This window comes from Canis lupus, chromosome 31, assembly GCF_011100685.1.
Source record: "Canis lupus familiaris isolate Mischka breed German Shepherd chromosome 31, alternate assembly UU_Cfam_GSD_1.0, whole genome shotgun sequence".
Lineage (NCBI taxonomy): Eukaryota > Metazoa > Chordata > Mammalia > Carnivora > Canidae > Canis > Canis lupus.
The window spans coordinates 37,465,740-37,491,890 of record NC_049252.1 but is presented as its reverse complement, the minus strand read 5'-3'; the positions used below and the strand labels follow the sequence as shown (position 1 = coordinate 37,491,890).

Here is a 26,151-nt window from a genome sequence, read left to right as displayed (position 1 = left end):
CTGTTCATGTCTGTTGCTTGTTTTCTTTTGGGTTGTAATTTTCATGACTTGCTTTGGATGTGTTCTGGATATTACATCATTGTCTGTCTCGCTTCTGTGGTCTGTACAAAGTCAGTGTTTATGGGGCCAGTCAGCGCCCTGCTGCACTTCCGAGGCAAGGCTTTGTTGGGGGCTGCGTCTCGTCTCTGTCTCTGTGATTCCAGCACATGGAGCTCTGTGCCTTTGCATCTGAGGAAGTCCTTGGCCTGCAGTGGGAGATAGGCAGACTTGGGTTCAGAGATGTTTGCTTGCTTCCTTGGTTTTTCCATCTGACAGGGAGCAGAGCCCATGTATGGACTGTTCTCCTCAGATCCCACTTGGGATCTCAGCATGTGAACTCTACCTCTGAAACTAATGATGTACTACTAGATGTTGGCTAATTAAATTTAAATTAAAAAACAGTGATGATATAAATTAAAGAAAGACAAAAAATATTAAATTTTTTTGGAGCAGTTTTAGTTTCACAACAAAATTTAGAGGAAGATACAGAGATTTTCTATATGCTCTTTACCCCCACACATGCATTGCCTTTTCCACTATCAACATCACTCACCAGAATGTTTTGTTTTGTTTCTGCCAACAATGAACCTATGTTGACACGTCATAATCCTGTAATCACCCAAAGACCATGCTTTACGTTTACTCTTATGGTTGCGTATTCCGTCGATTTGAACTGATGTGTCATAACATACCGTTCATGAGTGTAGTACCATACAGAGTGTTTTCACTGCCCTGCAGATCTGTCATGTTCTGCCTGTTGGTCTCTTCCCTCCCTCAGCCCCAGGCCACCCCTGACCCTTCACTGTCCCCACAGTTGTATCTCTTCCAGAGTCATGTAGCTAGAATCACACAGTATACAGCCTTCTCACACTGGCTTCCTCTGTCACTTGGTCACATGCACTCACAGTCCCTCCATGTCTTCTTGTGGCTTTGAGTTTTGAGAGTTCTTTGTATATTTTGGATAATATTCCTTTAACAGATGTGTCTTTTGCAAATACTTTCTTTCATGCTGTGACTTGTCTTCTTAGTTTCCTGACATGGTCTTTCACAGAACAGAAGTTTTTAATTTGAATGAAGTCCAGCTTATCAGTTATTTTTTTCCCCACAGATCTTGGTGTTGTGTCTACAGAAGGCATCACTGTATGGGTCGTAGATGTTCTCCTGTATTATTTCCCGGAGCTTTATAGTTTTGCATTTTACATTTAGGTCTGTGACTCACTTTGAGGTGATTTTTGTAAAGCATGTAAGGTTTGTGTCTAGATTGATTTGTGTGTGTGTGTGTGTACATCCAGTTCTAGTGCCACTTGTTGAAGAGACTCTCTTTGCTCCCTTGTGTTGCCTTTGTTTCTTTGTTAAGGATCCGTTAACTATATGTGTGTGGGTCTATCACTGAGCTGTATTCTGTTCTGTTGATCTGTTTGCCTTTTCTGTCACCAGTATCACACTGTTTTGATCATTATAGCTTTATGGTGAGTCTTGAACTCAGGTAGGTTGGTCCTATAACTATATTCTCCTTCAATACTGTGTTGAGTATTCTGGGTTTATTCCCTCTCCGTATAAATTTAGAATTAGTTTGTCAGTATACATAAAAGAACTTGCTGGGATTTGGATTGGGATTGCATTGAACCTATAGATCAAGTTGGAAAGAGCGGACACTTTGACAAGATTGAGTCTTCCTATCCATGAAAGTGGAATCAAGCTATCTATCCTTTCCTTTTTCTTTTTTTTTTTTTTTTAAGAGTTATTTATTTATTTATTAGAGAGGGAGAATGAGTGAGGAGGGGCAGAGGGAGAGAGACACTCCAGCACTGAGCTTGGAGCCTGACACAAGCCTCGATCTCACGACTTGAGCTGAAACCAAGAGTCAGATGCTTAACCAACCAACTGTGCCATCCAGAGGCTCCAATCTGTCTTCCTTCCCTTCCCTTCCCTTCCTGTTTTTCTTTCTGTCTTCCATTTATTTAGTTCTTTGGTTTAATTCCTCAGAGTTTTATAGTTTTCTTCATACAGATCTTATGCATGTCTTGTTAAATATGTACCTGAGTATTTAATTTTTAGGAGGCGCTAATGTGAATGGTATTGCATTTTAAATTTTAAATTCTACTTGTACATTGTTGGTATATAGGAAAGCAGTTGACTTTTGTAAAAGTTACCTGGTTACCTGGTATCCTGAAGCCTTGGTATAATCTTATTAGTTCTAGGTTTTTGTGGTTGATTCTTTTAGATTTTCTACATAGACAATTAAACATCATCTGTGAACAAAGTTTTATTTCTTCCTTCTCAATCTGTATACCTATTTTAAAAAGATTTATTTATTTATTTGAGAGAGAGTGCACACACAGACGCATGTGCATGTATGTTCGTAAGCTGGGGGCAGGGGGTGGCGGGCAGCAGGAAAAAAAAGCAGACTCCCTCCCTCCCAAAGCTCCCAAAAGCTCAGAGCCTGATGCGGGACTCAATATCTTGACCCTGAGATCATGACCTGATCTGCAGCCGAGAGTCAGATGCTGAACCAACTGTGCCTCCCAGATGCCCCAATCTATCTTTCTTTCATTCCTTTCTTATCTTGACCTCTCCTCTCCTCTCCATGGCAGCTCCATGCCTAGCATGGAGCCCAGTGTAGGGCTCAGTCTCATAGCCCTGAGATCATGTCCTGAGCTGAAATTAGTTTATCAAGTTTGTCCAGCAAACTATTCCTAGTTTACTGAAAGTTTTTGTCATGAATGGATGTTGGGTTTTATCAAATGTGTTTTTCTGGATCTATTGATATGATTTTGTGATTTTTCATTTTAGTCTGTTGATGTGATGGATCACATTAATTGATTTTCAAATTGAACCAGCCTTGCGTACCTGGGATAAATGCCACTTGGTCATGGTGTATAATTGTATTTATACTTCTTAAAAAAAAGATTTTATTATTTATTCATGATAGACATAGAGAGAGAGAGAGAGAGGCAGGCAGAGACACGGGTAGAGGGAGAAGCAGGCTTCATGCAGGGAGCCCGATGCGGGACTTAATCCCGGGGCTCCAGGATCAAGCCCTGGACCAAAGGCAGATGCCAAACCGCTGAGCCACCCAGGGATCCCCTATACTTTTGTAAAGAAAGAGTTTAGGTACTTATTTGTGAGAGACACACACACAGAGAGAGAGAGAGAGAGAGAGACAGAAACATAGGCAGAGGGAGAAGTAGGCTTCCTGTGTGGAGGGAGGGTTGACCCTCTTGTCATTATGTAATACCATTCTTTATTCCTGGTAACATCCTTTGTTCTAAAGTTACTGTGTCTGAAGTTAACATAGCTGCTCTTACTTTCTTTCAATTAGTGTTAACATGGTATATTTTCCTCCATCCATTTACTTTTAATCTATATTTTTTTAAAGGGGGGACGAGGGACAAAGCAAGAGAAAATCTTAAGCAAGCTCCATGCCCAGCGTGGAGCCCAATACAGGGCTGGGTCTCACAATCCTGAGATCATGACCTGAGATGAAACTAAGAGTTGGATGCTTAACTGACTTAACCACCCGGGTGCCCCACTTTTAATATATATTTATGTTTATATTTAAAGTGGGATTCCTGTAGACTACGTATAGTTGAGCCGTGTCTTTTGATTGGCTCTGATGTCAGTCCTTCGGTAGATGCATCTGGACCATTGACGGTCACAGTATTACTGATAGGTGGACTGCTGTCTACCATACTCCTGACTGTTCTTTATTTATTTGTTGTCATTGGTCTTTGTCCTGTTTTGTCTTCCACTCTTTTTTATTTTTTAAAAATATTTTATTTATTTATTTAATTTATTTATTCATGAGAGACACACAGAGAGAGGCAGAGACACAGGCAGAGGGAGAAGCAGGCTCCACACGGGGAGCCTGATGTGGGACTTGATCTCCAGACTTCAGAATTATGCCCTGGGCCGAAGGCAGGCACTCAACCGCTGAGCCACCCAGGCGTCCCTAATTGAGCATTTTAAATGGTTCCATTTTCTTTCCTTTCTTAGCATATCAACTTATACCACCTTCTTAACTTTTTTTAGTTGTTGCCCTACAGCTTGCAGTACATGTACAACTAATCCAATTCCACTTTCAAAAAACACCGTATCAGCTCCCAGGTGGTAGGAGTGCCTTGTGGTCATGTGGTCACCCTGATTCCTCCCTCCCAGGCCTCGTGTCCATTCTGTAAGCTGTGATCATCGACTGCTGTCGTGGCTGTTGTTTTAAATGAACTGCTGATGGATCAAGTAAGAATCAAGTTTTCACTTTTCCTTCACTTCTTTTTCCATACTCTTCCTTTTTAAAAGTAGATTTGGGTTCTGATTTATGTTCCTTTTTTCTAAAGAGCTTTAAACATTTCTTGCAAGGCAGGTCTACTGGCAACAAATTCCAATTATTATTTGTCTAAGAAAGTCTTCATTTCTCCTTCATTTTTTAAAAGATAATTTCACTGGGTGCAGAATTCTAGGTTGTTTTTTATTTTTTCTCTCTCAACACTTTATCTTTTTTTTTAATTTTTTTATTTATTTATGATAGTCACAGAGAGAGAGAGAGAGAGAGAGAGAGAGAGAGAAAGAGGCAGAGACATAGGCAGGTTCCATGCACCGGGAGCCCGATGTGGGACTCAATTCCGGGTCTCCAGGATTGCGTCCTGGGCCAAAGGCAGGCGCTAAACTGCTGCGCCATCCAGGGATCCCATCTCTCAACACTTTAAATCTCTCTTTCTCTCTCCTCTCCTCACATGGCTTCTGAGGAGAAGCTGATGTAATCCTTGCCTGTGGCCCTGTGTAGGTAAGGTTTTTTTTTTTTCCCCTTTGGCCATATTCACGATTTTTTCTTCATCTCTTATTTTCTGCAGTTTAGAAATGATGGGCCTGGATGTACTGATTTTTGCACTGACCTGGGTGGTGCTGTCTGAGCCTCCTGGTCTGTGGTTTGGTGTCTTACAGTAGTTTAGTGGAGCCTCAGTCATTATTTCTGCTCCTCAGGTGTCCTGTTCTGGTTTTTTGTCTTTGTTCCCTTTGCATTTCAGTTTTGTGGGTTTCTGCCAATAAATCAGAGAGCATCAGAGATACTTTCTCACCCATGTCCAGTCTACTAGGAAGCCCATCAAAGGCATTCTTCATTTCTGTTTCTTTCTGGTTCTTTCCATGTCTCTGTTTACGTTTTCCCATCTGTTCTTGCCTGCTGTCTGCTTTACCCATCGGAGCCCTTGCACATGCCTCAGAGTGGTTTTGAATTCCTGGGCTGATCATTCCAACATGTCGGCCATGTCTGCTTCTGTCTCTTGCTCTGGCTGCAAATGTGTTTTTTAGCCTTTTGCCTTGTGATTTTTTTTTTTTCTCGATAGCCAGACACGATGACCTGAGTCGAAGGAACTGCTGTAAATAACCTTTAGTACCGTGGTGGTGAGGTGTTGGCGGGGAGGGACGCGTTCTGTAGTCCTCTGATCAGGGCTCAGGCTTCCAGTGAGCCAATGCGTCTTCTCAAGAGTTTCTCAGTTTTTTCCTTCCCCTGCTGCCCTTAAGTGGAAGAGGATGGCTGGAGTGAGCTGGTGTTGGTTATTTCCTTTCCCTAGGTCAGTTAGGCTCTGGTTGACTGGTTTCTGCTGAGGGCAGGCCTCGTTGGGAAGAACAGACACCTGGGTATGTTTCACTGTGGGTGCTTTTCCCCTATATCTGCTCTAGAAGCCTGGTTGGGCTCCTGGAGGTATGTGTCACAGTACTGTGGAGGCTTCTGTGACTGGGTCCTCCTGGATGTGTTAATTCTCACACTTGTCTACACTGAGCCTCTGGTGGTTCACCAATCCAGCTCAGGTTTCCTGTCCCTGCTCATGCTCCTGCGGTGACGTCTATTCATAACCCCCTGCTCCAATAAGCTGTGACCCCCTGTACTCACCTGTCTTTCTTGTCTTGGGTCAGCAATTTTCCCTGTGTGCTCCCTTCTCCTTGGGATCTAAGAGGGGAGGACTTTCAGCGTATTGAGCTCCTGAACATGTAGAACTGGAAACTGAAAGTTGTAGTTTTCATTTTTTTTTAAGGGTTTTATTTATTTCTTGGAGACAGAGAGTGTGCCTGTGGATGAGTAGGGGAAGGGAAGAGGAGGAGAAGGAGAAGCAGTCTCCTCGCTGAGCAGGGAGCCCAGTGTGGGGCTCCATCTTAGGACCCTGAGATAATGACCTGAGCCAAAGGCAAACACTTCACCAACTGCACCACCCTAGGGTCCCCTAGCTTTCATTTTTAAAGTCCATTTTTAAAAGGGGCCATTTCTCTTCTACTTCATATAAAACTTTTTCCTTCTTCAGAATTCAAGCAGCCAGTTGTCTCCCCGTCCACCCTTGCTCTCCCTTGTCCACTGAGCAAGCACTGGGGTTTTGTCTTCTCCTGTATGCCATTCCCTGCTGTCTTGAATGACTTGATCATGTTTGTGGTTGATTCTTCAATACTCTGATGTCAGGGTTGCTTGCCTTTCTCGGGTCCAGGGATGGGAGCCCTACACAGTGAATAATCTAGTCTTGCGGCCACACCCTGGCCTTTGCTCAGCCTCTGAAATGGCAGACCTCACTGCCGCTCATAGGTGCATGTTCTCTCTGTACCTTGTCCTCGTCACTCCCTTAAACCTGCTGAGAGCTCCTGCTCACCAGTCTTCTCTCCTGACCATCCTGCCGACCTCCCCGGCTTCCCGTTTTGTCTAGCTCACCTGGACCCAATTGTGGTTACACCAGGGTTTCTGTTTGCCTGTCGGCAGTCTCAGATCCCTCACCACTGTTTCCCGCTCCTGCAGCCTTGGACCAGCCATTGGCCTTCTCCTTTGCTGCAGCCAGGGCTACCCAGTGATGCTGGACAAGGTGGTTCCCAGTGCATTCATGCCATTTGACTCTCTCCTGGCCTGAAGCCCCTGTCAGAGCCCTCTCCATGTCCTCATTGCCCTCCACTCTGGTCCTCACAGTGGCAATGGCAGACTTCAGACTCTGACCTTGGCCACTTTGCTGTTCCTCCGTCCTCTGCAGATGGGCTCCCGGCAGAGGCTTTCCTTCCTGTTCCCCAGGGAGCACTGGGGGTGTGAGTGTGAGCTTACTCATCGTGGCTACCTCATTGGTACCTTCCCATCCTCCCTTTCGTCTTACATGTGTCAGAGGAACCTGTGGTCTTCTGGGACTCTTGGGTGAGTGGTCCTGGCACCTCTGGTTTTGATTAGCAGTCCTCTGGGGTTTTGCTCAGTGAGTTGTCATCTCTTGCTTCAGCATTTTCAAATTCTCCCTCTCTAGTGGCTCCTCTTCAGCCCTTTACCTCCCAGCTGTGCTATGACAACCTTCAATGGGGCCCATTTTCTGTCTCTGCTAGAGTTTGGGCAGCCTGAGGTTTACCATGACATGACATGACACATTTCCCAGGGTAAAAGGTGGCTCATGGTACCAGGTTCCTTTTGCTTCCTCTTGAAGTCCCCATGGGCCAGCAGCCTTGTAATAGATTTGATTCTGCTGTGTGACCCAGGGTCATCTCTTTGGTGGCACACACCCACAGGGTGACAAGTGGGACATTCTTATGGCTCAGCCTCAGTGAGTTCTTTCACTGTTCTGTCCCCTTGGGCTTTATAATTTCCCACTTGCCCTGGTTTATCTGCTTGCTTTTGGGGAAGACTCTCCAAATATAGAAACTTCCAATATCTGGTGGCCAGACACATCAGCTGATGCTGGGCCTCTTGAGGTGCTTTGTGCTGCCAGCAGGACGGCTGGACTGCTGTCTGCTGCAGTGGTGTATCTCGTAAGCCTTGGCCTCCAGGCCTCCAAGAGGGTCACACCAGCTAGGGCTACACTCTCTGTGGGCACTTCTCCATTCACAAATAGCCCCTCAGGTACCTGTGGACAGCCCGGACCAGCCCTAGGCCTCCCTAGGCTCCATCCGCCAAGTTCAGTGCCACCAGCTGATAGCAAGCCCCTGTCTGCCTCTTCTCCATGCACTTCTAGTTCTTACCCAGCAGTCAGGATGTGTCATGTCAGGAGCTTCCCTGTCACCACTGGCATCAGTCCTTGCTCTCCACCCCCAGCCACAGGTCACCCAGGCATGCACACAGCATTTGGCGTTGGCAAGGTCTCTGCTGTGTCTGGGGCTGCACTCCAACCTTGGGGTTGCAGAGGGCCAGTGTGTCTCATGCTGATGCTGAGCCTGGTATGGTGGACCCTGATCCTCTCCTGGCATTTTTCCCTACTGCTGTAACATGCACCGCTGTTGCCCTGGTCTTTGACACCTGAGGCTGGACAAAGAAACTTTTTGTTTCATGTGGGAGATCTGGATTTTGGGAATCAGGTTAACCCCAGCCTTTCTAAGTACCCCCTGTTTTTTGTCTTTAATTTTCTCATTAATTGTTTCTCATTGCCTGTTCTTCATTATGATTTTACCAACCCTATCGAGCAGACCATGAGAGACCTCTTAGCAGCTTGTTCTAGCTGCTGCTTAGGGTCAGATCTGTTGGAGATGTTGTTGATGGGTTTCCTGGAGGCCCAGCTGGAGAGGAGACCAGGAGGTTGCCAGGGAGGGTTTATCCACATTCCTGAACGAAGACCGCTGGTTCTCAGTGCAACAGTATCCCCAGATTTGGGGTTGAGCTGCATGCTCTGTGAATGGACTATGTTTACTCTGTGCCAACCATAGGCTATTGACCCAGTACATTTCATAGTTCAGGGCCCTGGGAGTATATGGTGTTTATAGTCAGGGAAGGCCGGAGAGAACAGTAAATTTGCAAAGGTGTTTCATGCCCAGGCACATAGAGGTAGAAGATTATAGAAATGCCCCTGGGGACCCCTGGGTGGCTCAGCGGTTTAGCGCCGCCTTCAGCCCAGGGCGTGACCCCGGAGTCCCGGGATCACAAGTCCCACATCAGGCTCCCTGCATGGAGCCTGCTTCTCCCTCTGCCTATGTCTCTGCCTCTCTCTCTCTTTGTCTCTCATGAATAAATAAATAAAATCTTTAAAAAAATGCAGAACCTGTTTCAGTAGTCCTGAGATGGACCTGACAGTCTGCTTTAAAAAAAAAAAAAAAAAAAGAAATGCCCCTGGAGTTAGGAATGTACTTGGCCTTGCTACATGACAACTTCCACTTGTCATCAGCAGGGTTTAGTCAGTGAGAAGTCCTGCACATGAAATTTCCCAGAACCAGCTTGTGAGCTCTGCAGGAAAACCAGTTCATACTTTATAACCAAACCAGCATTATTACATCTTTGAACAGATGTAGCTCTGAGTGGTTGTAGCTATATTTGCAGAGCTGAACCTCCTTGAGTGATGATTCACCATCATAAGGACCAGCGGGCTGAATTTCCCCACAGAATCCTAGCTTCTAAAGAAGAGAGAACTTGTCTGGGATAGTCAGAACTCAGACTGTATTTTATAAAGGTGATTCTGGAAGCATTTCCACAAAATGTATTCATGTCAGTGCTTTAGAACTACACTTAGGACACTAAGCTTGGACCTCTAAGTGTACCCCACAGAGAGTTGCCTCTCTTCCATTCACTGTAAACTTGTAGTTGGCACAGACTGTGCTTCTGCTCTGTATTCTCAAGGTCTAATACACAGAAAGGTGCTCAGTAAATGATGCTTTGTGAGCAAATGAGATGCAGACATTCATTTTCTGGTTTATGGTTATACCTTGTTTGTTGTTAAAAGTCATGCAAAGTGTTACCTTGCATTTGGGTGGCCTGAAACCCTCACATAAGGAACAGCTTAATACCAGTGGAAAAGAAATCTTCAAACATGATTGAGCTTTCTTAATCATTTCCAATTAAAACTTTATTAATCCTAGGTAGTAGGAAAGCTGTTATTAAGGACATTATAACACATTTATAGGATGTTGGTTAACAGTTTAATATTTTAAGAGGCAAGTACATTCTGAGGACAAATATTAGATTATGTTCAAATCCCTTAGAGTCGGTAGCATTTCCAGGTATTAACAAAGGTCAACCAAGCTTCTAAAATGTTTCTCTCTGACATTTGGGTTCTGGGAACTACTATGTATTATTCTTTTTCAGTCAGTAGAGCTTTTGAGCCACAAAATATTTAACATCCAGTGAATTCATCTAGTGGTTATAAATTGGTAGGTGGTGGTTTGAATATAACTTTGATTCTTCTGAAAGGTACTTTTAGGGTTTCAGCCTATCTAGTTTGATCATTCTGTGTACATTTTTTAAAAAACAAAAAAATCTGTATTTGGCATTTTCATTAAGAAAAAGGCAAATAATCTAATACACATGGGTAAAAGAGATAATCAGGCAGTTCATAGAGGAAACACTGGTAAGCTTCATAAGTATGGAAGAGATTCTTCAATTGTATTGCAAATTATAACCATAATGAAATAACTTTTCATTCTATTTCACTGGAAAAAAGTCATGAGCTTTAGAGAGATGTGAGGCCCAGAGAAAGCTTACACCTTTCCACTGTGCTGATGAGAGGGGGAAGGAGGCAGGTGGGCAGCATCTGTTGAGGTCAATATGCTCATGCCTGGGACAGGTAATCCCCTTTTGCATATGTACTCCAGAACAAGTTTTAGCTACAAACACTAGGACGCTTGTGCAGAAACGTCATAGCATCTGTGTTTGTAGTAGCATGTGCTAGGAAATTACCTAAGCCTCTGTCACCTGCAGAATAGGTAAATAGATTGTGATCAGTTAAAGTTGGGATGCATCAGCGAAAATATATGATTACTATACAATCATTGTAGACAAATATCTCACCATGGTGTGGAAGATTACATATGGTGTGCTGCCACTGAGACAGACATGGAAGATTGAGTTGTTGAGCTCTGCACATGTGCTGTGAGAAAGTATCTAGAAGTGTGTGGCTCTGTCACATGACAAATGGAGCTGTTGGCTCCCACCTCCCTGGAGCGTCTATGGCTATGTTCAGACATGGTTCACAAAGGGAATTTGACTATGGTGATAAGATTTTTTTTCTTAACCAGGGAGGTGGGTATTGTATTCTTTATATCTTTTTGTGGGCCTTTAATGTTACATAGTAGATAAAAAGTTATCGATGTTTGGTTAGGGTTACATACACTGGTTTTTAGGTTCTAACTCAATGAGGGGGACACAGAATCTGAAACAAGTAGGTTCTGTAGTTAATTACTGTATTTAAAAACAACAACAACAACAACTTAATCCTAAAATTTGTATGGAACCACAAAAGATCCCAAATAGCCAGAGTCACCTTGAAAAGGCAAACAAAATTGGAGGCATCACAATTTCAGACTTCAAAGTTATAGCACAAAGTTATAGTGAACAAAACAGTATGGTAGTGGCACAAAAACAGACACATAGATCAGTGGAACAGAGTAGAGAACCCAGAAGTAAATCTACAACTATATGGTCAATTAATCTTCGACAGAGAAGGAAAGAGCAATCAATGGAAAAGAAGACAGTGTCTTTAACAAATGGGAAGACTGGACAGTAACATGCAAAAGAATAAAACTGGGCTACCTTCTTACACCATACACAAAAATAAATCAGAATGGGTTAAAGACCTAAATGTGAGACCCAAAAAACATAAAAATCCCAGAGGAGGCACAGTAAGTTCTCTGACATTAAGTTGCCTGTGGCAACTTCTTTTTAGATATATCTCCTGAGGCAAAGGAAACAAAAGGAAAAATAAACTATTGGGACTTCATCAAAATAAAAAGCTTTCACATGGCTAAGGAAACAGTCAATAAAACTAAAAGGCAACCTATGGAATGGGAGAAGATATTTGCAAATGACATATTTGACAAAGGGTTAGTATCCAAAATATATAAAGAACAGTTACAACTTAACACCCCAAAAACAATCTAATTTAAAAAATAGGCAGAAGGCATGGATAGACATTTCTTCAAAGAAGACATACAGATGGCCAACAAACGTGAAAAGATGTTCAACGTCAATTATCATCAAGGAAATGCAAATTGAAATGACAATGTGATATCACCTCCCACCTGTGAGAATGGCTAAAATCAACACAAGGAACAACCAGTGTTGGTGAGGGTGTAGAGAAAGGGAAACCTTCATGCACTGTTTTTTGTTTTCTTTTTAAGATTTTATTTATTTATTTGAGTGACAGAGTACAAGCTGGGGAAAAGCAGAGGGAGAGCAGGCTCCTCACTGAGCAAGGAGCTCGACACAGGGCTCAATCCCAGGATTCTGGGATCCTGACCTGAGCCGAAGGTAGATGCTTAACTGATGAAGTCATCCACGTGCCCCAACCCTTGTGTTACTGTTAGTGGGAATGCAAACTGGTATAGCCACTCTGGAAAACAGTATGGAGGGGTCACAAAATTTAATAATAGAGTCATTCTACAATTCAGCAATTGCACTACTAGGTATTTACCCAAAGAATGCAAAGGGATATATGCACCCTGATGTTTATAGCAGCATTATCCATGATGGCCAAGTTACCGAAGCAGCCCAAGTGTCTATCCACTGATGAATGGATAATAATGGTTATGTACACAACAGAATATTACTCAACCATCAAAAAAGAATGAAATCTTGCCATTCACAATGACATGGATGGAGCTAGAGGGTATTATGCTAAGTACAGTAAGAGAAAGATAAATATATGATCTCACTCATATGTGGTATATAAGAAACAAATGAACAAAGGGACAAAAAAGGCAAACCAAGAAACGGACTCAACTATAGAGAATACACTGATGGTCACCACAGGGGAGGTGGGTGAGGGGGTGGGGGGTGGGGAAAAAGGGGATGGGGAGTCATGAGTGCACTTGTGATGAGCACCAAGGGATGTATGGTAGTGCTGAATCACTATATTGTACACCTGAAACTAATATTACACTGTATGGTAACACTAGAATTTAAATTAAAACTTTAAAAAATTTCATTCGACAGGCACTTGCTCCTGCAATTGACCCCTAGTAAATGCTCAATGAAATAAAAAAAAAAAAAAAAAGAAAAGAAAAAAAAGATGCTTGGGTGGGTCATTCAGTTAAGGATCTGACTCCTGGTTTTGACTCTAGTCATGATCTCAAGGTCTTAGGATTGAGCCCCATGTTGGGCTCCATGCTCAATGGGGAGTCTGCTTGGGACTCTCCCTCTCCTGCTGCCCTCCCACACCCCTGTGCATGCGCTCTCCAGCTCACTCACTTAAATATTTTTTTCTTTCAAGATTTTATTTATTTATTAGAGAGAGTGAGTGAGTGAACATAGCAGGGACAAGAAGGAGAAGCAGGTTCTCTCAAACCAGGGAGTCCAATGCAGAGCTCAATCCCAGGACCCTGCGATGATGACCTGCGGTGAAGGCAGACACTTTACCAGCTGAGCCACCCACATGCCCCAGTAAATAAATGTTTTTAAAAAAAAGTTTAGGCCTCTTGGTCTGAAATGTCTGACTGTATTGCTGTACTATTTGCCTCTCTCTGAAACTGCATATGCAGTCATCTGTAAGAGTTTTATTGCTCACTGTTCCTTAGCATTACATGATGGTGCTAATTTGGTTACTTTAGATTTTACTCCAGATGAACAGTTGGTGGCTTTTGTTTCTGGAGGGTGGACATCACAGTAGTGCCTTTTTCTTTATTTTAATTGCTGGTTTGTTTTGAAGTACCGGGTATGTTTGTTCTTTGTTACTTCCGTTGTAATTTCGAGATGAATACAATAGTTGAGTTGCATCACCTTTACTTCTAATGACTCAGCGTTGTCCATCACACTGTCGGGAGGGCTTTCTGACTTCCTACCAGGCCAGCCTCCTCAACCCCAGGCCTGCTGTAGCTAGGTGAAGACCGTGTCCTTGAAAGAAAGCTGCTTGTGTTGCTTTTGTAGCATTTCAAGTTTGCCGGTATCTCTGTTAGCTTTCTCTCCTTTCATTGCCAATGTCAGCTTTATCTGTAATTCCAAGGCTGCAGAGCCTGGCCAATTGCTGCTTCGAGCCTGTAAGCCCATTTATAACAAATACTCTGCTTAGGTTTGTGGTAGGAAGCAAAATTTGCCTACCCTTTTTGTCACTGGAATAAAAAGTCTGATTCCTAGTTCTATGGTAGTTTGGGGAAGGACATTTACTTTTAATACCTCAATGCCAGAAGAGTGGACTGAATGCGCAGTTTCTCTTGAGTTTGCAATTGGAAACATGATACATTATTTACAAAATATTTGTGGTTAGGATAGAAATCTTGGAACAGAAAGCACTTGCATAAGGAATGAAAGTTTTCTGGGTTTATTGTTTGCTAAGTCCTCTGTGACCTTGGAGCACTCTCTGGTCTTCTGTGAGATGTAGCCTAGCAATGGCATGAGGTCTCAGGTGGTTCTGTGGTCACTGCAATGACATCTGTTCCACTCTAGCTTCTTAACAATGGCTGACTTTGACCAAATATGAATTTTAAAGACATTTATCAATTTGGTGAGTCCTTTTTGCTGCCTTAAAGTTAAATGGCAGTTGGTGAAGAATTTCAACTGAATGTATTTCCTAGAATTTGCCCTATATTCTAGTTATCACCCCAATGTTAATTTTGCCTTTAAGATTTAAAGATTAGCTAACTTTATTTTCATTTTCTAAGGCAAGGGTTGCAAATTTTTTCTGGAAAAGGCCAGATAGAAAATATTTTAGGCTCTGTGGGCCATACGATCTCTGTAACTCTGACTCACCTGAATTGTAGCATGGAAGCAACATGGGCAGCACATTTAATTTTAAGGACTTCCAACTACCTGTGTTGGTGATCTGAAGTAAGAACTTCACTTTTAGAATCCTGGATTGGAGGCTCCAGAAAGTTGTAGTTAAAGTGATGAATTTTCCTCATGAGTACAACTTTTAAATAGCTCTTAATAACTCATTAAACAGATTACTAGTGAATAGACTTTGGATATGTATAAAAATTGTCAGGAAAACTTGAAAGGACTTGCAAGTTTGGCTCATTCTGTGGCCTGTGAGGAGGCTGAGGATCATAGTCTGAGAAGCGGGCATCATTGCTCTCGAGGGTGCTAGTCTAGTGTTGTCTTCTTGAACCTGGTAGCATTGCCTTGCCTTTGAAAATGCTCATCTAAATACGGGGAGAGAAAGACCGTTTCTGCATGCTTTGCCTGGCAGAGGCTCTCAGTCACTGGGGGTTGGTTCACTTTTCCATATTTAACCTGCATGCTTACCATGTCCCAGGTCCTGAATAAGCCATGGAGCCTAGAAACCAGCTGTTTGTTTGTTTGTTTGTTTGTTTGTTTTAAGACTGTTTTTATTTGTGTGTGAGAGAGATAGAGAGCATGAGTGGAGAGGGGAGGGAGAAGCAGACTCTTGCTGAACAGGGAGCCCAACATGGATGGGGCTTGATCCCAGGACGCCGGGATCATGACCTGAGCTGAAGCCAAATGCTTCACCGACGGAGCCACCCAGGCGCCCTGAAACCAGCTATTTTAACAAAAAACTGTAATAAGCACTTTCTGTGGCGTGCATGGATGCGCCTCCCACAGTTTATTTAATCAGGCCCTTGTTAATGGACTGAATGGCTGTTACTGATTTTCTTCTGTCTCAGGCTCCAGTGTGTCTTAGCATGACGCTGTTACTGATCCCATCTTTATTTAAAATTTGATTGTATTGCTTATTATAGAATTTTTGCAGTAGTTTTGTTTTTGTTTTTAGACATTTGGATTACAATACATTTAAAAGATCCTGGTTACTGAACTGAATGTTTTGGCACCCCTTACATTTGCCCCCAAAACAAGTGTCTTACTCTCTACACCCTACTGGGCCCTGCTGGTTAAGTATTCCATTGTACCCTGATATTGCAGGTCTTTGTTGGACTCAGGATTCCGTTAGCTTTTGCTGAAGAGAATGACTGTCCTAGCAGGTAGTTAACTTTACCTGACTCTTCAACCCTGGCTCCCTTGAGGTGATCGATCAAATTTGTGTCCCGTCCTTGGTTTCCCAGTTCCCACTCCTCGGGACCTCTTGTCTGGCCTCCCTCTTTCCCTCTGCCCTGGCTCTGTTCGGCTCTGTTGGGTACCTGTCCTTACCTCATGGCCCTTGTGTCAGTTACCCTGAACTTTCACTCTGTGATTGTTAACAGTTCAATTTTTTTGTTAAGTTTTAGGTTCTCCTTTGAATCACTGGGTATTTATAATAGTAGCTCCTTGATGGTATTTTGAATTTCTTTTTATATTATTTATACTTGCTAAACATACCCATTTTCTATTCTGTAACTGATATTTCTATTATCTGACAGTTCTTTTTTTAGTTTTGGCTCTCATTGATTCTTTGTGCTGTTGCTTATGGGATCTTGTTTTTCATGGTTTTGTGATTTTTGTTATGAACCCACGTTTGTTAGTACTCTGTTTGTGGGAATTTTGAAGACCAGGTTGAGGAACCTTTCCTTCAAGAGGATGTTTACTTTGGCTAGGCAGCTGAAGGAGCTCCTATCCCAACTCTCCTTTTTTTTAACTTTTGTTTTAGTTTTTAGGAGAGAGGTGAGGAAGGACAGAGAGAGAGAATCTTAAACAGGCTCCATGCCTAGTGTGTGAGCCTTACACAGGGCTCGATCTCATAACCCTGAGATCATGACCCAAGCCCCAAACCAGGAGTCAGACCGTAACTGGCTAAGCCACCCAGGTGCCCCTCCCAACTCTCCTTTGTATTAAAATAATTGGCTTGTGGATTTTCAGGCCATAAAGTATGGATTCATGCCAAGCTTGAAAGCTTACTCTTCCCTGGCTTTGTGTGGGGGTCTGTGACCTGAGTTCCTGTCTTACATTGGTCTGAGGCTTTTCCTTCTGTCACTCTGCACAAAGCCACTCTGTTGCTCTGAGCTATGTGCTTCTGGAATCTGTCCTCTCCAGCACACGCCTCCCTGAATTTGCACTCTTACCCAGTTCCTGATCAGGGATGTTTTCCCTTGACTTCTCACAAGCTCATCTATTCTTTCAGGGGTTTGCAAAATCTTTGTGTAGCCTTTTTAAAAAATTGCTTTGCAGTGTGAAGTTTTGGGATCTTTGTATTCTGCAGTATTGTTAAAAACCTTGTCCAATCCATGAGCATGGAATATTTTTTCCATCTCTTTGTGTCTTCCTCAGTTTCTTTCAGAAGTGTTCTGTAGTTTTTAGGGTATAGATCCTTTACCTCTTTGGTTAGGTTTATTCCTAGGTATCTTGTGCTTTTGGGTGCAATTGTAAATGGGATTGACTCCTTAATTTCTTTTTCTTCAGTCTCATTGTTAGTGTATAGAAAGGCCACTGATTTCTGGGCATTGTCTTTGTATCCTGCCACATTGCCAAATTGCTGTATGAGTTCAAGCAATCTTGGGGTGGAGTCTTTTGGATTTTCTATGTACAGTATGTCATCTGCAAAGAGAGAGAATTTGACTTCTTCTTTGCCAATTTGAATGCCTTTTATTTCTTTTTGTTGTCTGATTGCCGAGCCTAGGACTTCTAGTACTATGTTTTTTTGTTTTTTTTTGTTTTTTTTTTAGTACTATGTTGAATAACAGAATTAATATTGTGAAAATGTCAATGCTACCCAGGGCAATTTACACATTTAATGCAATCCCTATCAAAATACCACGGACTTTCTTCAGAGAGTTGGAACAAATAATCTTAAGATTTGTGTGGAACCAGAAAAGAACTCGAATAGCCAGGGGAATATTGAAAAAACCAGAGCTGGGGGCATCACAATGCCGGATTTCAAGTTGTACTACAAAGCTGTGATCATCAAGACGGTGTGGTACTGGCACAAAAACAGACACATAGATCAATGGAACAGAATAGAGAACCCAGAAATGGGCCCTCAACTCTATGGTCAACTAATATTCGACAAAGCAGGAAAGACTATCCACTGGAAAAAGGACAGTCTCTTCAATAAATGGTGCTGGGAAAATTGGACATCCACATGCAGAAGAATGAAACTAGACCACTCTCTTGCACCATACACAAAGATAAAGTCAAAATGGATGAAAGATCTAAACGTGAGACAAGGATCCATCAAATCCTAGAGGAGAACACAGGCCACACCCTTTTTGAACTTGGCCACAGCAACTTCTTGCAAGATACATCTATGAAGGCAAGGGAAACAAAAGCAAAAATGAACTATTGGGACTTATTCAAGATAAAAAGCTTCTGCACAGCAAAAGAAACAGTCACAAAAGACAGTCTACAGAATGGGAGAAGATATTTGCAAATGACATATCAGATAAAGAGCTAGTATCCAAGATCTATAAAGAACTTATTAAACTCAACAGCAAAGAAACAATCCAATCATGAAATGGGCAAAAGACATGAACAGAAATCTCACAGAGGAAGACATAGACATGGCCAACGTGCACATGAAAAAATGCTCTGCATCACTTGCCATCAGGGAAATACAAATCAAAACCACAATGAGATCCCACCTCACACCAGTGAGAATGGGGAAAATTAACAAGGCAGGAACCACAAATGTTGGAGAGGATGTGGAGAAAGGGGGACCCTCTTACCTTGTTGGTGGGAATGTGAACTGGTGCAGCCACTCTGGAAAACTGTGGAGGTTCCTCAAAGAATTAAAAACAGAGCTACCCTCTGACCCAGCAACTGCACTGCTGGGTGTTTACCCCAAAGATACAGATGCAAGTGAAACTCCAGGACACCTGCACCCCGATGTTTATAGCAGCAATGTTCACAATAGCCAAACTGTGGAAGGAGCCTTGGTGTCTATTGACAGATGAATGAATAAAGAAGCTGTGGTAAAAAAAAAAAAAAAAAAAAAAAAGGATGTGGTCTATGTATACAATGGAATATTACTCAGGCATCAGAAAGGACGAAGATGACCATTTGCTTCGACGTGGATGGAACTGGAGGGTATTATGCTGAGTGAAATAAGTCAATTGGAGGACAAACATTATATGGTCTCATTTGGGGAATATAAAAAATAGTGAAAGGGATTAAAGGGGAAAGGAGAGAAAATGAATGGGAAATATCAGAGAGGGAGACAGAACATGAGAGACTCCTGACTCTGGGAAATGAACAAGGGGTGGTGGAAAGGGAGGTGGGAAGGGGGATGGGGTGACTGGGTGATGGACACTGAGGGGGGCACTTGATGGGATGAGCACTGGTTGTAATGCTATATGTTGGCAAATCGATCTCCAATAAAAAATATACAAAAAAAAAAAACCTTGTCCAACAGTTTTCCAGTTTTCATTGGACTCTAACTTACCAGTTATGGTCAGTTCACAGGTAGCTTATAAGATCTTGTGTGACTCTGGATACTGTCTTGTCGGTTGTTAGAGATGGCCGGGGTTGGGGTGCTCTTCCTCCCCTGTGCTGTGGGGTAGACACACTTGTATGGCCTGAGCCGGCTACCCAGACATCATAGATAATGTTCAGTGACTGAAAAGATAGGATTACATTTTCAGCAGCTGAATTGAACTGTTTGAGCCCAGTATACTTCTGCATTGAGGGTTGCCTGTGTGTAAATGCAGGACCAGTTATAAAAGAGATCACTCAGTAAATGTGGTCCTGAGATTCCTGTGGGACCCTCTGTGATTGTGTACCCTGGTCCTATGTGCTCTCACAAGGTGGTTTTATGTGGCTGTGTTGCTGGAGCTTCCCACTTTCCCATAGTGTCCCGGAGATCAGTATTGTTTGACGTGCATCACCCAGCCTGCAGAGTGTCGGAAAGCCCTGTTAACCAGGAGCTGTATTTAGGGTGAGACTTCCCGTGGGCGTCACCTCAAACTGTCTTCTTTATGTTCCAGGTTACTGCTGATGTCCCTGTACAATGTGAGCATCAACCTGAAAGGCTTGAAGTACATCAGTGAGAGCCCAGGATTCATCCCACTGCTGTGGTGGCTTTTGAGTGGTGAGGACAGGCTTTCCCTGTACATTTTCTCATACAGCATGGGCACCTGGTCCGCTGTGGCTGGAGGAAGGTGTAAAGTATTAGAAATAGGGGTTGATTGTCCTAAGGTGTTAGTGGTTTTTTTTTTTTAAGGTTTTATTTATTTATTCATGAGAGACACAGGGAGAGAGAGAGAGAGAGAAAGAGAGAGAGAGAGAGAGAGAGAATGGCAGAGACACAGGCAGAAGGAGAAGCAGGCTCCATGCAAGGAGCCCGACGTGGGGCTCCATCCTGGGTCTCCAGGATCAGGCTCTGGGCTGAAGGCAGGCGCTAAACCACTAAGCCACCCAGGCTGCCCTGTTAGTGTTTTTTTAAAAGAGATTTCAAACTAGAGAGAACTCAGTGGTATGCTAGGTTGTTTCTAGTTTTGTTTCTGAAGTATTGCTTTCAGTTAGTTATGATTCTGTGACACAGAGAAATTATCTTTTAAAAATTATTTTAATTTTAATTTTTTAAAATATTTTTATTTATTTGAGAAAGTAAGAGAGAGAGAGAGAGAGAGGGAGAGCATGCACCCAGAAGCATAAGGGAGGGGCAGAGGGAGAAGCTGACTCCCTACCAAGCAGGGAGCCTGATGCGGAGCTTGATCCCAGGAACCTAGAGTCACAACCTGAGCCAAAGGCAGACACTTAATCAACTGAGCCACCCAGACACCCCAAAAGAGAAACTGTCTTAACATCTGGCAGAGGACATTCAGCTGTCCCTTTTTCTGTGGACAAAACAGTGCTGTGGGTTGTCTGGGGCTCTGAATGTCAGATGAAAGAATGTGGGGAAAAAGAAATATGAGGGATGCCTGGGTGGCTCAGCGGTTGAGCCTCTGCCTTTGACTCAGGGTGTGATCCTGGGATTCCAGGATCGAGTCCCACATTGGGCTCCCTGCATGGAGCCTGCTTCTCCCTCTGCCTGTGTCTCTGCCTCTGTCTCTCTCTCTCTCTCTCTCTGTGTCTCTCGTGAATAAATAAATCTTTAAGAAAATCTGAGATTGCACCTCTGAAGTCCCATATGTGTTATGTGTATATGGGTTTTTTGTTATCTCTAAAATAAAAGCTCTTTCTACTGTATCTTTTCTCTGTGACCACCAATTTATTTATCTATTTTTACTTTTTAAAATTTTCATCCCAATGTAAGTAACATACAATATTATATTAGTTTAGATGTACAGTATAGTGGTTCAGCACTTCTCTCATCATCAAGATAAGTGTATTTTTACTCTCCATCACCTCTTTCCCGCAGCCCCTACTTACCTCCCCTCTGGTAATCATCAGTTTGTTTTCTATAGTTGAGTCTGTTTCTTTGTGTCTTTTTATCCCCATTTGCTCATTTGTTTTGTCTCTTAAATTCCACATATAAGTGAAATCATGTGGTATTTGTCTTTCTCTGACTGACTTATTTCACTTAGCATCATACCCTTTAGCTCCATCCATGTTGTTGCAAATGGTAAGATTTCATTCTTTTTATGGCTAATATTCCATTGTATATATACTACAACTTCTTTATCCATCTTCAGTTGATAGATACTTGGGCTGTTTCCATAATTTGGCTGTTGTGTACATTAGCCAAATTACCTACATCTCAGGCTGTTGCCCTGAGAAGCTTTTTATCTTGATGAAGTCCCAGTAGTTCATTTTTGCTTTTGTTTCCCTTGCCTCAGGAGACATATCAAAAATGTTGTTAGAATCAGTGTCTGACCACAAATTTAACCTGATTTTGTCCCAATTTGCTCATGATAACTTTTAACACTATGTATTCAGTAGGTACATATTTCACTTAGGTGTGCAAAAAATGGACTTTCCTTATTTTTTCGTAATTTGGATTGATCTCTATTTGAGCTTCAGTTCCACTTGGTGATGAATGCTTATTTTATGTAACAGATTTTTTGAATTGTAATTGATATGCAATTAACTGCCCACATTTAAGGGAAAAAATTGATTAAGTTTTGATATAAATATACACCTGTAAAATCATCACCTCAATAAAGGTAGTGAAGGTGAGCATCAGCCCCAAAAGGTACCTTGTGCTCCTTGGTGGTGCCTCTCCCTTACTTCCCTGCTCCCCTCTTCTCAGACACCTATTCACCCCCTTTCTGTACTATAAATTAGTTTTCATTTTCCATGTGTTTATATAACTGGCATCATATGTCTTGTACTCTGTCTGCCTAGTTTTTCTCATTCAACATATTTATTTTGAGATCCAACTATGTTATTTTGGGATAACAGTTGATCATTTTTTATTGCTAAATAGTGTTCTATGCTGTGGGTATACCATATTGCTTTACTTATTCAGGTGTTGATAGACATTTGGATTGTCTCTAGGTTTTAGCTATTATAAGTGAAGCTGCTATGAACATTCTAGTATGTCTTTACATTGACATATGCTCTCATGTCTCTTGGGTAAATACCTAGGAGTGGAATGTCTGGGTATGTGGTGTATGCTACCATTTAGCACACCCTAGAGTGGTGTGTCAGTGTTCCAGCTGATGCGTGTCCTTGTTGGGGCTTGTGTGGCCTCTGTTTAACTTTAGACACTCCATCAGGGGCATAGTGGCACCTTGTTGTGGTCTTAATTTGCATTTTTATTATGACTAATGATGCTGAGCATCTTTTTATGTGCTTATTTCCCACCCACATATCTTCTCTGATAAGATATCTTTTCATATCTTTTGCCCATCTTTAAAAAAATTGAGTTGTTTTAATTGAATATCAAGAGTTTTCTTTTGTGTATTCCAGATACAAATCCAGATATTGGATACAAATGCAAATATTTTCTCCTGGTCTGTGGTTTGTCTTTTCATTTTCTTAAGAGCATCTTCAAAGAATGGAGGTTCTTAATTTTTAAAAATATTTATTTATTAGTTAATTTATTATTTTAGAGTGAGAGTGTGAGCAAGAGCAAGAGTAGGGAGAGAGGCAGAGAGAGAGGAAGAAAGAGAATCTCAAGCAGACTCCCCACTGAGCACGGAGTCCAGTGTGGGGCTCAGTCTCACGACCCTGAGAGCATCACCTCAGCTGAAATCAAGAGTTGGACACTTAACTGACTAAGCCACCTAGGCTCAGTTTCTTAATTTTGATGAAGTTTAACTTATTGTTTTTTTTTTTTAAAGATTTTATTTATTTCTTAGAGTACACAAGTGAAGGGGAGGGGCAGAGGGAGAGAGAAGCTGACTCCCCACTGAGCAGGGAGCCCAATGTGGCACTTGATCCCAGGACTCCAGGATCATGGCCTGAGATGAAAGCAGATGCTCAACCTAATGAGCCACCCAGGTGCCCCTTACCTTATTCTTTTTCTTTAATGAATTGTGCTTTTGGGGTAGCTTTGTCTAACTCAAGATCACAAAGTTTCTTAAATTTGTTATTCTTCAGTAGTTCTATAGTTCTACATTTTACATTCAGGTCTATGATCTGTTTTGGATTAATACTGGCATGTAGTAAGAGGTGGGAGTCCCAGTTCTTTTTTTACGTAAGGCTGCCTGGCTGATGTGATGCTGTTTGTTGTGAAGGCTCTTTTCTCCACCCGATAACCTCTGCACCTGTGTTGAAAATCACATGCCAGTGTATGTGAGGGTGAGGTTTTGGCTCACTCTTCTGTTCCATGGATACATTTTTGTATCATTATGCCAATACCATACTCTATAATAAATCTTTTTTTTAATAATAAATTTATTTTTTATTGGTGTTCAATTTGCCAACATACAGAATAACACCCAGTGCTCATCCCGTCAAGTGCCCCCCTCAGTGCCCGTCACCCATTCACCCCCACCCCCCTGCCCTCCTCCCCTTCCATCACCCCTAGTTCGTTTCCCAGAGTTAGGAGTCTTTATGTTCTGTCTCCCTTTCTGATATTTCCCACACATTTCTTCTCCCCAAAGTCATTTACTGTAAATCCTCCAACACTGTTTTAATTTTTCAAAGTTGTTTTGGCTATTTCTAAGTTCTTTGCATTTCCAGATATATTGAGAATCAGTTTGTCACTTTCTACCAAAAAAACACCTGGTTGAGAATTTTATTGGGATTATGTTGAATTGACATTTTATTTGAGGAGAATTGACGTTTTAGCAATATTGCATCTTCCAATATTCATGAATTCCAATATTCATGATCCATGAACATGGTATATATGTCCATTTATTTAGATATTGTTGGGAGACAGGGGTCTCTCATGTTTCTTTATGTCTTAAGAGCAGAGGAACTGACCTCTTTTGTTCCTTACTATCTTTGCAAGAATGCTTATATAGTGAGCACCCATTATAGGTAGAGGTACTATCTCTATACAGAGCAAAGGGTGGGTTTGTTTATAAGCATGCAGTAAGGATAATGCTTCCTTCTAGGGCAAAGTTTAGGTAGGCTTACCACCCATTATGAAAGATATGGGGTTCCTAAGCTTGTGTAATGCAACTCATGGCCTGTGCATGGCCCTATGGAATTGGGTCTCATTGAACTGGCCCAAGTGTGGGTATGGCTGTTGCTGGTGAGTGGTGCAGTTCTTTGTCTTGGACTCAGGAAGCTGATGTGTCTCCTGCCAGCACTCGTGAAACTATAGCCTGCTGACCTCTGTCCCAGTTGGGCTCCAGACCCTATCTCCTGGCCAATTTGTTGGATTGCTGCTTTGTAGGAAGCACCTCAGACATGGAAGCTTTAGTCCTGGGTGACTTCTCGCCTTTGCCTGCCTGTAGGTCGGCTTGGCTTGTCCTCAGAGACGGTTATCCTGAAACCAGATGCCCTTCACTTACGCTAGCTTGCAGCCACTGAGCCCTCAGCACCTTCTGCTAGCTGTTTACTTTCTCATCAAAAGAGGGCCGTATGCTAAATGTAGGGCCCATTTTAGCTGTGGTGCTCCAGAAATTGTCTGGGCTGAAGTGACAATTGTAATGAGTCTCTAATTTATATAGCTCCCTAGGTACAAATAGCCCAAGAATGTCAGTTCCTGACTTTCACCACAGGTGCTATTCTTTGACCAACATGGTTGTTCCTGTTTAAACTTTGGGTCATGTACAATAGGAAACTGTGGTGAAGTTGCCTTAATGACACTTTTTCCCACTGTGGCATTAGGCATTCTTGTCTATGAAAATAATTGCTTGTTCTTTTGACACAGTGAGGACAGCCAAAACCCTCATAAATCCTTTGCAAGGTCATTTTGCCTGATATCTTTAGAGCTGTTATCATAGTCAAACAAAGACAAGGTCTAGTAGGCCCAGGATGTTTGACCCCTGAATTCTGTATGGAATTACTTCAGCTTAAAAATTGACATTTGTTACAGAATTTGTTGCGTATTTTGAGAGGATGAGTATGTATTTTATTATGGAATAGAGAAATAGAAGCAAAAATAGTTTTCTGAATAGTAATCCTTGCTTCTTGGTGCCCAGTGGTGGTGGTATGTTTGTTTTCAGAATTCCAGACTCTTGTAACTGCTTAGAGCTAGGAGAGAATTTGAGAACTGGCTTCTTGTACCACTTTGCTTTTGGGTAGCTCTGCTTTATGAAATATACTAGAGAAACAAAAGTCTCTTCTAGTTTTTTAGAAGATCTAGGGAAAAAGATTTCATTATTTCTCTCAGTAATTGGGTCCTTCTTTTATCAGTTCTTAGGGGATTTGATGTATTTTAAAGTGTATTGACTTTGGACATGTTTGACTCATTAAAATTGCAGATTTTCTATTTAGGAATTCACCTACCCTTTCAGAATCCCATTTTCTGATCTGCAAAGTAAAGATTTCTACCTCAAGGGTCTTAGTGTGTATTAACATGCAGCCAACACCTCAGAGTCAGTGTTAAATAGGTGTCAGTTTCCCTTTTTATGCCTCATCTAAACCTTTCATGCTGTAATGAAAACTCATTTTCTTTTATTTCTTTTGACCTAAAGGTGGCAAGTTGCTGTCCAGTACCTGTACTTGGATCCAGAGTATAGGACCAGTTGCTGTTAATCATCCCTGACTTCATAATTTCATTTCCTTTAATGTTTGTTGGATTTCATTTTCCTTCCCTTTGTTCATCTATGTGGCTGGCTTTTCCCCAGGCTTTCTCTACATTCTTAACATTCCTCATAGGTTGCAGAACTACGTGGAACACCAGTGGATGGCTGATGAGGATAGGGTGTGCTGGGATGATGACCACATGTTACAGAACTGCTAATGCAAAGGAGTATTTTGATCACACTGCTAACTTTTTAGTGCTGTATTTCCTACTATGTTCACGGTGTTGGATAGGAAGGCATTTACACCTTATACTTATTCAGGTTGTCTAAGCAGTGGGAGACTTTGGTAGTCCTACCAAAATCGTATCTGTAGCCCAAACCTCTGTCCTGAACTCCAAAAGC

General features: G+C 42.2%; 1 protein-coding gene across 2 annotated transcripts in view; it reads left to right on the top strand.

Annotated features, from left to right (window-relative positions):
• HSF2BP (heat shock transcription factor 2 binding protein) overlaps positions 1-26,151 on the top strand; it is a 101,712-nt gene that overhangs the window by 42,310 nt on the left and 33,251 nt on the right. For both annotated transcript variants that reach the window (XM_038581595.1, XM_038581594.1), the window contains one exon: positions 19,702-19,805. In XM_038581595.1, the coding sequence (XP_038437523.1) occupies positions 19,702-19,805 (104 nt within the window). The remainder of the gene's footprint in view (positions 1-19,701; positions 19,806-26,151) is intronic.